The 14534-nt window shown below is 47.0% G+C and overlaps 1 protein-coding gene across 4 annotated transcripts in view; it reads right to left on the bottom strand.

Annotated features, from left to right (window-relative positions):
- The window catches only part of ARFGAP3 (ARF GTPase activating protein 3), a 469979-nt gene that overhangs the window by 295236 nt on the left and 160209 nt on the right, over nt 1-14534 (bottom strand). For all 4 annotated transcript variants that reach the window (XM_078673894.1, XM_078673892.1, XM_078673893.1 and 1 more), the window contains exon 4: nt 6724-6855. In XM_078673894.1, coding sequence (XP_078530020.1) covers nt 6724-6855 — 132 coding nt within the window. The remainder of the gene's footprint in view (nt 1-6723; nt 6856-14534) is intronic.

The raw sequence follows: 14534 nt of genomic DNA, 5'->3' as shown, positions 1-14534 counted from the left end.
GCGTTTTCCTTTGGGAGCTGAACTTGCATCAAGAGAAAGTTATTTAAAACTGCAGCGCCAGTCTTCCCAGCAGCGTAAAAGTCTTACTGTACCTTCCAATTGCGCTTTACCCATTCTTACCTCCCCCTTGCTCCTTCCCTTTACCTTTTTGCGCGTCTAATGGAATACAAGGACTAAGACTGCATTTTCTTCAAGGAGAACAATTGGATACTAAGAACTCTTTCTAGTCAAGTGTAGGAGGTCTTTCAGGTACAGAGTATGAGAATAGCAGAACCTTTATAGCCCATTGAAAATTAGATATACCTATCTGTTAATGTAGCGTTCCTTATTTTGCAGACAGAAAGCTTCCTGCCGAACATAACGCATTTATATGAAGAGTAGCCATTGCCTTGAACACCACTGGTAGGATAAACTTTATTATGTCATATAAAGTGTAGTATAAAAAGGTGGGTTGTTGTTTATTCTTTTCCCCAATCTGTGCATTAGGCTTACAACTGGGCAGCACAACGAAGTTTAGCGTCCAGCAGCCAGTGGGTGTAGCAGAAGAATTCAAGGTGTCTCTTCTTTTTCTTCCACTTCCCCTTTCCCTTTGGCTGGTGTTCTTAGCTCTTAGAAGCGGAGACACCGGTTAGAGGGCGATTGGGACTTGCATCGATACTCCCTCGGCGAAGTGCTTGGAGTGCTTGACAAATACTCTTTTAAGTCCCCCATACATGCTTTAATGGCAGGTATTTTGAATAAAGATAAATATTAGTTTTGCAGGTAGGCTGCAATGGCAGCCAGGTGTAAGCAAATTAAAGTGTAGGCAAAGATGCAACAGATAAAAAAAAATTGTTTGCATTTGTGCATCTAACGGGTTTACTTATTTATGCTGACAGTAAATAACAAATAGTTTCCCTTCGGCAGTGTAGCATTTTCTAGTTGCTGGCCTACGAGCTCATTTAAGAATATCCATGCATTGTTGTGGTAAGTTTAGGTACCCAAATTCTATGACTTCAGGGGCCATATTGAATGGTTCATTTCATTGGGATGTCTTATTCCGCCATGTTTCTGTGTGAGAAGGTCTGGGTTGAGGGGAAGCTTCTGGTGTGGAACTAGTGAGAGTTACAGTAGTGTGGTAAACCATGGCTGACGAGCCTAAGTAGGAGCTGTTAAAAATAGGGTGAAGGAGGTCTGACTGAGCTTTCTGACTACTAGTGGAAGTAGGGAGAGGTGAAAAAGTGTAGGCAAATATCCCTGACCAGTTCATTCATCGAGCATTGCCCTTAGATAGAGTTTTTTTGTGGAAGCACCCATTTGTGAAAGTATGGTAAAAGAACTTTGGGGTGAAGTTCCCATTTGTGGGCTTGAGGTTGCATCCTGCTGAGAAGGTCCCTGCTTGTCCCTGGTACATGCTCCACTAGGAGTTGAATGTTGTGATGTACTGCTAAGTGCTACATAGTCTGGGCTAGGGGCGATAATTGAAGAGAGTGAGGGTCTCCTAGTTACTGCAGGTAGTACATAATTGTCATACTGTACGTCCAGATTAGGACTACTTCGTGTAGCAGGTGAGGTAGGAACGCTTTCAATGCTAGGTGAACATCTTCAAGCTCTAGGTAATTAATATAGAGACCTAGGTGTTTGAAGCTCCATACATCCTGAATTGTAAGACCTTGAAGGTGAGCGCCCCAACCAGTCAGGGAAGCATCTAATGTGAGATTGACTTGGGGAACCGGGTGTAAAAAATGGTCACCCCTTGGACAGGTTTTGTGGATTCCACCACTGCAGAGAGTGTGGTGCGTGGCTGTGTACCAACACTAGATTGTCCAGTTCACCCTGGGACTGTGTACATTGACGCGCGAGAAATTCTTGCAGCGGTCTCATATGTAAATGAGCATGTGGGACTATTACAATGCAGGATGCCATCATGCCTAAAAGGCGCACGATTTCTCGGTCTGTGACCTGGGTCCTAGTTTGAAACTGTTGAGCTAGTGTCAGAATGTTTTGTATTCTGACTGTATTTGGTTATGTCAACCCCAAGTGAGCTTTGAGTATGGTCCCTAAAGACGGTTGTATTCGAGATGGTTGCAAGTGCGATTTTTGCAGACTGATGGTAAACCCTAGCTGATGTAGTGAGAGTTTGCTGTGTATGTTGGCTGCAAAGGTGGGAGCTGTTTGCTTTTAATAGCCAATCGTCCACATAAGGACATTTGTGGGTGTTTTGCCTGCGAAGATGAGCCGCTACTACTGCTAGGCATTTTGTAAATACCCATGTTGTGGTAGCGATTCTGAAGGGAAGAACCTTGAATTGATTGTGCTTTCTTTGGAAGACAAACCCTAGGTATTTGCGGTGTGAGGGATGGATGGGTATATGAAAGTAGGCGACGTTTAAGTCCCAGGCAGACATGAAGTTGCCTTTTTTGCAGTACTGGTATGATTTGCAGAAGGGTGACCATGTTGAAGTGTTCTGATAAGATATATTGAATAAGGGGTCTGAGGTTGAGAATGTGTCGAAGTTGCCCTTCTTTTTTGGGCAAGAAGAAGTATAATGAATAAACCCCTGTGCCTGGATGTTGAATTTGGAATGGTTCTTTAGCTCCTTTGAGTAAGAAAACGGATATGTCCTGTTTGACTAGAGTTTGGTGCTATATGGATAGTTTTTGTTTGTGGGGTGGAATATTTGGAAGAATTGGGATGAGCTCCAGACAGTAACAATGTTGTATAATGCCCTACACTCTATAGTCTGTTGTGATAGATTTCCATGCTGGTAACATTTTTGGAAGACGTCCCAGACAGGTATTAGATGGTCAGGGGGAACGGTGAGGAAGTCATTGTTTGGCGCTGTATTTGCAGCATGGGTAGTATTTATGCGACCGCAGCCTCTGAAATTGTTTCCTCTATATGTGCCCCTGTAGTAGCTTTTAGAGGTGGATGACTGCCCTTGAATTTTATAGGAGGGTCCTATGGTGTCTGTGGAGGCAGATCTAGTACCATGTTTGAAATTGGCCCGATGAAGGGACCCACAGTAGGTTGGCAGTTTGTAGGGCCCCCATTGATTTTGCGACATCAGTGTCTTTTTCCAAAGGTTGTGTCTACCTGAGGGCCAAAGAGGTGCTCTTTTTCAAAGGGAAGATTAAGAGTGGTCTGCTGCACTTCAGTTTTAAATCCAGACACACAGAGCATATCTACGTAAGAGAAGGCTGGTATTCATGTCTCCAGCTGCAGTTTTAAGTAGAGTCTAGTGCACATTTAATGGAGTTATTAGTAAATAACCTGCCCACATTGACTGTTTCATAACCCATTTTCTTGTATTCTTCTGGGAGATGTTGCAGGAGCCCCTCCATTTCAACCCAGGGAGCTCTTTCATAGCATGGCATAAGAGCTAGGCTGTTCGGCAATACGCCAATGATTAGCAGACTGGACTGCTACCCTCTTTTCTGAGGCGTCTTGACCCCTTGTCTGGGAGAGGTGCATCCTAGCGGTTTGGGAGTTAGCCCTTTTCCTTGCATTGGCTACTACCAAGGAGTCTGGGGTGAGATGGTGTTGCCTTATATTTTTGTCAAGCCTTGGTGTTGTTATTCATGCTTTTACAAGGTCTTTAAAAATGTTGTCCGCATGACGCAGCATTCCACTAAGGAGTGGTAAATATTGTGACCCCTCAGAGAAGTAGAGAGTGTCTCAAAGAGGAAGACGTCCTCTATATGGTCCTTATGTAAGGGCACTTGATATGCTGCAGCTCTGGCTACCAGGTCTTGATAGGCTGAAGCGTCCTCTGGGGGGATGGACATGTGGGATAAATCATTAGCATGTGGCTCTACATCATAAGCATCCGATGGATCTCTAGGATGTGTCCCCTCAGGTATATTATCATCCTCATCCAATATAGGTGACTGAGGATGCATGTTGCCTTCTTCCTATTGTTCTGGTGTAGCAGGTGGTGGAGTTGATGCTGGGTGTGGTGTTGGTGGGACAGGAATGTGTAACGGACTAGTGGCAATTACCTTTTTCTTCATTTTGAGAAGTTGAATAGGAATGTCTATAGCCTCTTCGAAAGATAGTTGTCTTTGAGGGTTGAGGCCTTGCCTGCTGAAGAATAATCTGCTTTGTTCCAGGTTAAATCTGTAAAGTCTTTTGCCCCCGATTGCGCCGTTCACGCATAACATTGAGAATTGGTTCAGGTGGAGTTTTCAGTCTAAAGGGGGAACATTTCGGTGCAGGGGAAAGTTTTTGTTTCGGTGCCTGTGTGCTCAGAACCAAAGTACTATGTCCCTTGTCTTTCGGTAATGAAGCTATTGTTCAAAGTGTCGGTGCCAATTCAGATTTCGAGGCGGTGGAGGCCTCTGCTTTAGGCCAAAATTTCAGTACCGAGAGCAGGGTTTCAGAGTCTGTATGTCAGTGTGCGCTATGGCTTTTATACAGTGACGGACCATGAGCAGTTTTTTCGGATGGAGACAATTTTTTGGGCTTTGGATCAGGGCCATTGTACTTGCAGTCCGACGTTTGTGGGCAGACTCCGGGGACGGCTGGATTTTGTTGGGTCCCCCCTGACTCGGAAACGGAATCTTGGATGGAGAAAGATTCTTCCTGGGCTGCTGATGCTTCCTTGTCTTCCTCACCATAGATGTCGGCTGTGCCGTCTGCTCTGCATTTCTTGGTGAAGCCCAAGTCGGTCCCATGGGGTATTTTTAGATCAGAACAACATTCAAGCATCAGAAGTGTCTTCCAGATGGAAGAGCAAGAGGCATAGATTGCAGACCGAATGTTGGTTGGTGTGAGGGTATTTGAAATGGCAATATGGACAGAAACGGAACAGAGTGCGTTCCATTAGCAGTTCAATTTCAGATAAGATCGGTCATAATTTAATAAGCCCAGCTGGACGTGGCCTATAGGCCGTCGAGGCGAGTTAAAGAACCCGAGGCGCGAAATGTTATTTTGCTCGGAATGGAAGAGTGTCTACGCAATTGAGACAATACTGTCCTTCTGGCGAACCGAAAGGATCTCAATCTGGAGCGCGAGAGAGTACCTCAGAACCAGTTGGCAGAAAGAAACAATCTAACTATGTAGTTGATACCCATGCGTAGGATCAAAAGGAGGAGTCACACAGCCTTGTGACTATAAAAAACTTCTTCTAACAAAAACAACTTGCAATCATCAAGGCCCAACACTAGATGGCGGACTTATGCCAAGCATGTGTATCTACAGCCACACATGCCTCGAACATAATTTTTCTTTTCTTGCTGATAGTGTGCCCACTTTTAACTTCAGTCCAGGAAACAGCATTCCTAGAAATATTTTTTGTGACTCTACAACACAAAATTCAAGTAGACCTGTGAAATTATGAAATGCTTCTGTTTCTCTGGTACTACTGAAGCATGAAATTAAACGTTACTTAAATGCTTTACTTCTCACCAGAGCCTTTTATGCCTCAAGGGATATGTTACAGTTACCTTAGTTAATGTTGGATGTATGCCTACAAATGTAAAACAAGCATGATCGGACAGATTACCATTGCAACTTTGCCTACAGTGTCTTAGATGTTTATGCAGCACATTTCCATTTTTTTTCATTACTACATGGGTGATGTTAGGCAATGCTGCATTCCTAGTTCTGTCTCACGCTCGGACAACTGTAGTTCCAGCTAGTACAGACTAGTCCCGGTTTTAAATGAAGCAAAGGACCACCAGAATAAAATTGTTTACCGGTACCTATTACTTCATTTTAATTCACCACACCGTCTACACCTTCCTGGCCCCTCACCCGCACTTCACCCATAGGCAGTTGGATTAAAGATCTCCGCTAAAGAGCCCCTCTTTGAGGTGTTGCCCGTTGGGGATTGCACCGCCTACCCAACGAGGAGCATTGCCTATGATGAAGCATGACACCTGCAAGGGTGTGTGAGGCCATTATATCCAACATATTGGATACCCACTGGTAGGTCTCTAACGAGCCCACCTCTACACACACGAGTGACCTCTTACACTCAGATTCCCTAGGAACAGCCCAGTTTCCTTTTTGACAATCTTACCAATGCTGCATTCTACCCTAGTTATTTTACATTTATTCGCTTGTGCGGTCTTTGTACAATTTTACTGTGGACGTCTCTAAAAAAATAATTCCCAATTTGTGCTTTGTCAAGTAATCTCTATGTTTTAAGGGTAAGGCAAATGCACTGAGAGGTGTTCGTTAACAACCTCTTACTGCCAGCAATCCAGGTCCAAATCAAACAAAATAAAAAATATGAGAAGGACACAGAAAAAAGAGATAGGATTATGGCGTAGGTATATTTCTGGGTTTTTTCAAAAGAAAGTAAGGTCCTTGGGCTGCCATAGAGAAAGTCTGGATATACTTTATTATAATAGTGCCTCAGCTCTAAAAAAAAGTTCATGTAAGGATATATTACACAAACTTCCCAAGTGCGCATTCTGCAATTAGTAATTAAATATCATTCATAATAATTCCAATCAAAATATTTTAAATAGAGAGAAATTATCCTCTGTAGGAAAAACTGCAATATATACAATTAATCAACAATTGAGAACTTTTTTTATTTACAATTAACCACTCGTTTAATTTCTGAAGAAATAAAGTCTAAATATATCCATAAATTAACACTAAGTGTTCAAAAAATTATCAATTCTGAAGTATTGGTAGTGGGTAAAGACGGTTACATATATCAAGATTCTGTTGATATATTTTTTTAAAATAAAACACGAATGTCAAAAGAGGGTATGATTACCAACTTACATCAGTTCCATGTTTCCTTGTTGCTTGTGTTCCCAGAGATCGGATCTTTTCCCTGTAAAGCTGAGCAGCACGGCTGTTATACTTCGCGTTGGTGTCATTTGTCACGCAACCATGTTGATGGAAAAAAGCAGTCTAGGGAACACAAAGAATACAAAAGCACTTAACAAAATAAATGTGTCTGTATACTTTCACTTTTCATATGATTCATGGGTTTTAGCTCCTCTACACCAGGAGCACCTCATGATGTTCCCCTGACCGTATCTTACATATCACTTAACTAACTACTGAATAATATTCATTATCATGAGTTGCATCATAGTTTTTGCATTATCTGACTCTTCCTTGATTGACTTTTCCCTGATTGCTAATATCATTTTAACAGAAAAGTATAAAGGCTAATATTTCAGCGTTCGTATGGTTCAAACTCACTGTTTATCCCTGGAAAGAGAACTGAAGGCTAGGTAAATACAAAACATTAACAAAGCTACAAGTTGTGTCATTGTCTAACTTGCCCGTGTGTGCACTTGCCTGCGAGCGCGCACACCTGCAAGTAGAAGAGAGAGGGAGAGAGGGGAAAAAGGGGAGAGGGGTAAAGGGGGAGATGGAGCGGAGGAGTGGGAGGGACAGTGAGAGGGAGAAGAGGAGGGGGAGAGGGAAGGGGAGCGCGTGTGCATTTCTTAAAACTGGTTGCACGTTTCTGGGGATAATAGGATCAGGTTCTGAACATTAACAGAAAAGGTGTTACCATGATCACAGTACACAAAGGGCACATTCTTGTATTATCTAAGACCGACATATATATGCATTCGTTATGTGTGAGCTACAATATGCAGCGGGAAAATGTTTATTCGTCAGTTACTGGCCACACATCATATATAGCTATGCGTTACTTTGCACAGAATATCTGGACACTGGTGACTGCCAGCAACCACCCAAAGAAAGAGACAAAGGATAGGGCAAAGACTAAGACGAGGGATACACTGGAAAATACAAGAGGGGTCCAAACCTGACTCACACCATGTTAAGGATACAGCATGGAGGCGTGGCCACGGCGGCGAACGAAATGGCCGCTCTGCCGTGAAGCTCCTCCGTGCGGGCTCCCAGCGGCAGCGAGCGCGATGTGATCCGCTACTCCTGCCTCCCCCAAATACACGGAGCCGACTGCTGATGACACCTTGGGCAGCTGGGCGAAGTTTCCACGCCGCGGGAGCAACCTAAGGCTGCGTACACGGCGGAGGGGAATCGAGGCCTCCGGACCTCAGCGCCATCTTCCCTTCTGCGCTGGTGCGCCGGGTGAGTGCGGCGCGGCCCTTGGCCGGCGTGCTTCCTTTCCCCGCTGCTCTCCCCGCTGCTCCCCCCGCTGGGCTCACGCACGCACGCATCTCCCTTCCTCCGCGGCTCCCGTTTTTTGGGGCGCTAGGCTCCCGGTGCACCACTGCGGCCTTCGGCCTAAGGAAGCGCCGGAGCCGGGGCCTCGATTTCGGCCCCCTGGTGGTTGTGGGGCTTGGGGGTTGGGAGCGGGACGGCTGGGGACTCCGGCGGCGCTCTCCGGCGACACACAGCGGCCCCGCCTTACGCACGCCTGCGGGGAGACCGTGTATCTCCCCTTTCCTCCGGTGCTGATCACCGTGAGAGGATTGCTCCCCGCTTCACAGCGCGAAGTGGGACGACGGGTCCATGAAGGAGAGGGACCCGCATTGAGGTTGCGGTGTTGGCTATTCCTGGCCGCTGGTTTCAGGGTCTTCGCGCACGCGGGCTGGGTCCTGCCTTCCTTCCTCTGCCAGTGCCTGGCCTGTCCACACTCTGGTGGCGCCCGTGGTGAGGCCGCCAAGTTGTTCATCGGTCCCTGCCTTCTGACTGGCTGCCCGCCACCTTCGCCATTGCTGCTGCTGCGCTTTTCCACACGGCCTTGGAGATGGGGAAAAGGGACCCTAACCAGAGGAAGCTCAGCTTCGATAAAACACCCCTCCTCACCACGGACGCGCGGCCTCTGGTGCTATCGGCTCAACGGACGGTGGTGACGCAGCGTCCATGGTAGCCGCCATGATGGGAGAAATGCGTGCTGGCTTCAAGGCCCTGGACACTCATTCATTCATTCATTAAATTCTTTATTTCGGCTAATATGCCATAAAAGATAGTGCATACATTACATTGCATTTCATTAATAGTTAAAAACATATTATCACTTGAATACATAAAACACAAAATATAAAATACAATACAAGTTGGATGGTAATTTGAGCAGAAACATGCATTCATAAGGGGATAAAAATGGGCCATACAGTTACAATTGTTGCCCTACTTTTTTCCTTTGATAAAAGATAGAGAGCAAAAATCTACTAACACTGAATGTTATTTGTTGAGATGTATTTGTTAGTAGGATTCTTAGAGCCTGAGAGCATGACCTCAAGCCCAAAAGTAAGCATATTGGTTTAATCCACCTCCTTCTAGCTTGAGCATATAAGGGGCAGAAAAAAAGGATATGCTGTTCATTTTCGGTCTGGTTTTGGTCACACATTGGGCAGAGTTCGTCCATTTCTGGGGATGCTATGTCGCGATTTCTAGCCCAACGTGCCAGAGTAGTTTTAATCAATAGATTACCATAACGAAACTTTAAAAATAAAGTTTTGGCAAGTGGCGGCTCAATCTCATCCATAAACATCTCATAAAGCGGTTCATCCTTAAAGTTTAGGAACTTTGCAACCAGGGTACCACTGGTTGCAATATTTACAGTCCTACTTAACATAAAACTCCAAAAGGCTCTTTTGAGGATTAATTTGGGATTAGCAGGTAATTGCTCAGGATTCTCCCAAAAATGTTTCAATCCTATATTATTCAACCATATCTTGATGTGCCTTAGCCATGGAGTGGTACTCTGGCTGTCAAGAATCATAATTTCTTTTAACCCATCTCGGTAATCTTGGAGTTCGGGTACCTGCCATAGTCTCACCCACAGCATTAGAGGTCGAATCAAAACTTGGTGATCAGTCCTTTTGAGGTTTAAATCGAGCTCCAGGGGAACTAACGGGGTGCCTCTAGGGACCCTTACCAAACTACGCATAAAATTGTTATCTAAGATACTAAAGGATTCCCTGGACCCGGGACCCCATATTTCAGCACCATAAAGTACAGATGCTTGAACCTTAAATTTAAATAATTCCATCACTGGGGATACCGCTTTACTAGTGCTCTTACTTTGCTCCCTAAGTATTGGTTTGACATTTTGCTTGTAGGTTAATTTACTTTTGTCAATTTGGGCTTTCCAAGTAAAGTTTGAATCCAAAGTCACCCCTAAATAAGAGAAATGTGGCACTGATTCAAGCGTGACTCCTTTGAGTGTTAGACAGCCCTTATCTGGTTTAATAGGATTTAGGGCCATACATTTGGTCTTCTTGCCATTGATCTCCAATCCCTTTTGGCTGCAATATTCATCAAAGGTATTTAATAATGTCTGCAACCCATTTTTTGTTTGGGAGATTAGGATGGTATCATCGGCAAATAGCAGGGATGTCACCTTTTCACCATTCAATTTTGGAGAATCATTTTTACATCTCTCTAAGGAAGAAGGGATGTCGTTTACAAAAATGGAAAATAGCGTCGGGGCCAGAACGCAACCCTGGCGTACTCCTCTTTCAATGGGTATTTTTTGAGTTAATTCGCCATTCGACAGCCTAGAGAAAAAACTGTCAGACATTGGTTCCACGGTGCAAGCCCATGACCGCCGCCTCGACTTAGCGGAGTCCAGAATCTCGGATGTTGAGGACGGGGCCGCCAAAACACTGAAACGGCTGGAACGTGTCGAAAAAATTCTTAAGGATGTGGCCATTAAGAATGAGGACTTGGAAGCGCGTAGCCGGAGAAATAATATTCGCATAATTGGAGTGGCGGAGACAACTGCCACGGGCCGGTTTGATACCTTTGTAGAACACCTCCTCATCGAACTGTTCAGAAAAGACACCTTCACGGCTGGCTTTGTCGTCGAACGGGCGCATAGGTCCCTAGGGCCCAGGCCACGCACTGGGCAAGCACCTCGTCCCATCATTGCCAGGATTATGAACTTTCGGGACCGTGACGCTGCACTCCGCGCCGCGCGTGAGATGGGAGAGGTGCAGTGGCAGGGAAGCAAGCTGTCTTTCTTTCCGGATTACACACTCATGGTGCAAGAGGCCCGTAGGAAGTACACTAGTGTCAAGGCCGCCTTCCGCAATCTTGGCTTGAAGTACAGCATGCTCTATCCGGCACGGCTGAAGGTAGAGGTGAACGGCCGATTACGCATCTTCGACTCTCCGCAGAGGCCCAAGAGTTCTGCCATGGCTACAAAAAGCAACCGGGCTCGGCTCCAGGCCTCATTCTCCGCCTCAGACTGACACGCAGGCCAGTGCAGACTTGTTTGCTGAAACTGGCCTAAGCTGATCATCCAATGGCACTCTCTTCATGGGTCCTTCTATATGGTAGATGAGAGTTCCGCTGTGATGGGTTCAATTACATGCCAATTACTCGTTGGTCGCTATGCTGGGATGCCCGCATGGGGTGGCGTTGCTTCCCCCTATGGCGAACGCCTGTTTGTTTCGATTCTATTGGGGTTTATTATCTTTTAGTTTGCAGATATGTTCTATTACAATGTACATCTTGCTATTTGTGTTCTGCACAGTTGTTCAGAGCTTGTTTGGGTTCTGCCTCTCCTGGGGTGTTGGGAGGCTGGGTGGTGGGTGGGGGACGGGCTGTATGTTTTTTTTTGTTGCAAACTTTATTTATGCTAGATTGCGAGATTCATGGTATCGGCCTGTTAGATGAATGCTCACCGTTTGCTGTCCTTGATATTACGCTATGGCCAGGTTAGGTCTGCAGTCTGGTCCTTCCAGGCTGAAGTTGATGTCATGGAATGTTCGTGGCTTGAACACCACTCGAAAACGCAAACAGGTTCTGCAATATGCTGACCGTCATAAGGTGGATATCCTCTTCCTACAAGAAACCCACCTGGTACAGGCGGATACTGTTTCACTGGCTAGGGGTTGGGGTACTCACAGAGTGTTGTCCACTTATAGTAGGTATGCACGGGGGGTTGCGATTCTTGTCCACAAACGACTACCCTTTGTGTTTACAGACAGTAAGGTGGATGGAGAAGGCAGATATGCGTTACTTTCTGGTGTGTTGTATGGATACAAAATTGCTTTGGTAGGGATCTATGGCCCTAATACGGACTCCCCGGCCTGTTTCCATGACCTGCATCTAACACTACTCCACTCAGACATAGAGCTGCTGGCGTTGGGGGGCGATTTCAACCTATTGATGGACCCTAGCAGAGACAGCACGTCTTCCTCCCCAGATCGCAAGCCACTTGCTTGCGCGGCGGTAGCGGCTATTTGCTCACACTTCTTGCTGCTAGATGTTGAGGCCAGACTGCACGCTCACGCCCCAGCTTTTACTCACCATTCCAGCTTCCATAACACCAGCACCAGACTTGACTATTGGCTACTCTCACCGGGATTGGCAGGATGGGTGGTTGATCTCAGCACACTTTCGCGCACTCTTTCTGACCACTCCCCAGTGGTGTTGACTCTGGCGGTACCGAGGTTGGGTGGATAGGAGCGACAGTGGCGTTTCCCGGGAAGAGCCCTAGCAGACCCGGTCTTTACTGAGGAGATCCGTACTGCCATTGAGGACTATTTTGACTTCAACACTGGCTCTGTGGCCACTTGGGCCACGTTATGGGAGGGGTTCAAAGCCACCATTAGGGGAGTCTGTATCACCAAGCATGTGGGGGCTTTACGTGAGATTCGCGCTACTCTGAACCGAGTGGAGGCGGAGCTGTTGGCGGTGGAAAGCGAGATTCTCGCTAACCCCTCGCCGACCCGCGAATCTAAGCGACTCGAGCTGCTTCTAGAGTTCAGGGAAACTGCGGACAGGGAGTTGCGGTTTCTGGGCAAGTACCACACGGCACGCCAATATGGTGAAGGAGATAGGCCGGGCAGATTATTGGCTCAGTTGCTCCGCCCACCACGACAAGCTGCATACATCACGGACATAATTGATTCACAGGACACGCACCATTTTTCCACCCCAGATATTTGTGATACCTTTCTGGCTTACTACCGCCGCCTTTACACCTCTGCCCTACCAGGGGATCGCCGAGATCCAGGGTCGTATATTAATGAAATTGCCATGGTATACTTGGAAAAATACATGCGAGACTTTCTGGCCGATCCTATCACACCGGACTCTATAATTGAAGCCATTGACTCCTTGAGGGGTTCTTCGGCGCCTGGTCTTGATGGCTTCACGGCCGACTTTTACAAAGAATACAAGGAAGAACTGGTACCCAGACTTGTCGAGGTATATGCGGAGGCTCTGGAGTCCGGTGTTCTCCCCCCCACGCTCCGTGAGGCAGTCATTGTTTTGCTGCCCAAACTGGGTCGCGACCCATCAGTCTGTAGCTCCTATCGGCCACTGTCGCTCCTCAACCTCGATTATAAAATTTTGGCCAAAGTTCTGGCGATACGACTGGCGCTGCTGGTGGATACTATTGTTTCACTGGCCCAGTCCGGCTTTGTCCCTCACAGGTCTACCTCCCTGAATCTCCGTACACTTTTCTCGGTCCTACATAGGATCGACCCCTCCACTCCGGCGGCTGCTGTGTTTCTAGACGCCGAGAAAGCGTTCGACACTCTGGAGTGGCCTTTTTTTCTGGCAGTGATGCAGAGGATGGGCATGCCCGCAATGTTTGTAGCCACAGTGGAGCTGCTGTATACGGCACCCACTGCTCGCATTCGCTTAAATGGTACCATAACTGAGAGGTTCAAACTCTCCAGAGGCACCCGGCAGGGATGCCCCCTATCCCCACTCCTTTTCATCCTTGCTATGGACCCCCTAGTGTGACAGTTTCAGGAGAAACATCTCCACAGGGGGCTCCAATTCCGCACCGGCCCACTCTTAGTCTCGCTCTATGCGGACGACATGGTCCTGTATGTCCGTACCCCAGGGGCCAACCTGCAACCCTTGCTGTCAGAGATCGCTCGCTTTGGCGAATACTCAGGCCTCAAAGTCAACTGGCACAAATCGCAGCTGTTTCCGCTCACCCCCGCCACCACACGGTGACCTTGCTCCTTCCCACTGGAGTGGTGCGAGGACTCTGTTAAATACCTAGGGATCCACGTGCACCTTGACACAGTGTCCATTATTCGTCTAAACTACGGACAAGCCCTAGATTTTTGGGAGGATAATACGGACCGGTGGCTCCGTCTCCCTCGGTCTATGGCTGGCCGGATCGCTATCGTCAAGATGGTAGTCCTCCCCCGTTTTTTGTACCTTTTCAATAACATCCCGATCCCTCTCACCAAGATTTTTTTCACCCATCTACGCACTGCCCTGTTACGGCTGGTATGGGGCGGTAAAAACCCACGTGTGGCCTGGCGCACACTTACGCTACCGTATGAGAGAGGAGGATTTGGGGTACCAGATTTTTATCTTTACTACTTGGTCGCGCAGTGTTCGTATGCACATCCTTGGTTTCACCCGGATGCTAGAATCCCACATTTGAGACCGGAGGCTGATACGGCACTCCCTGTGTCACTTAACGCAACCCTCCCCAAGGGTCTCCCCCGGGACTCACATGACATTCACCCGCTGTCCACCACAGCCTGGGACAAGATGAGACGATTACTACACATAGACAAAGTATATTCCTCTGCTCTTCCTTTACCCAGCCCTCACTGGTTCCCCATCACCGGCGAGTCGGTGATTCGTCCTACGCTGTCCAAATTCCAAATACTCACGATCGGTGACCTGTTCCCAGATGGTCATGCTTTCTCTCT

Source organism: Lissotriton helveticus, chromosome 1_1 (assembly GCF_964261635.1).
Source record: "Lissotriton helveticus chromosome 1_1, aLisHel1.1, whole genome shotgun sequence".
NCBI classification, from domain to species: Eukaryota; Metazoa; Chordata; class Amphibia; order Caudata; family Salamandridae; genus Lissotriton; species Lissotriton helveticus.
The sequence above is the reverse complement of the archived record's forward strand: the minus strand, read 5'-3'. Positions and strand labels throughout refer to the sequence as shown.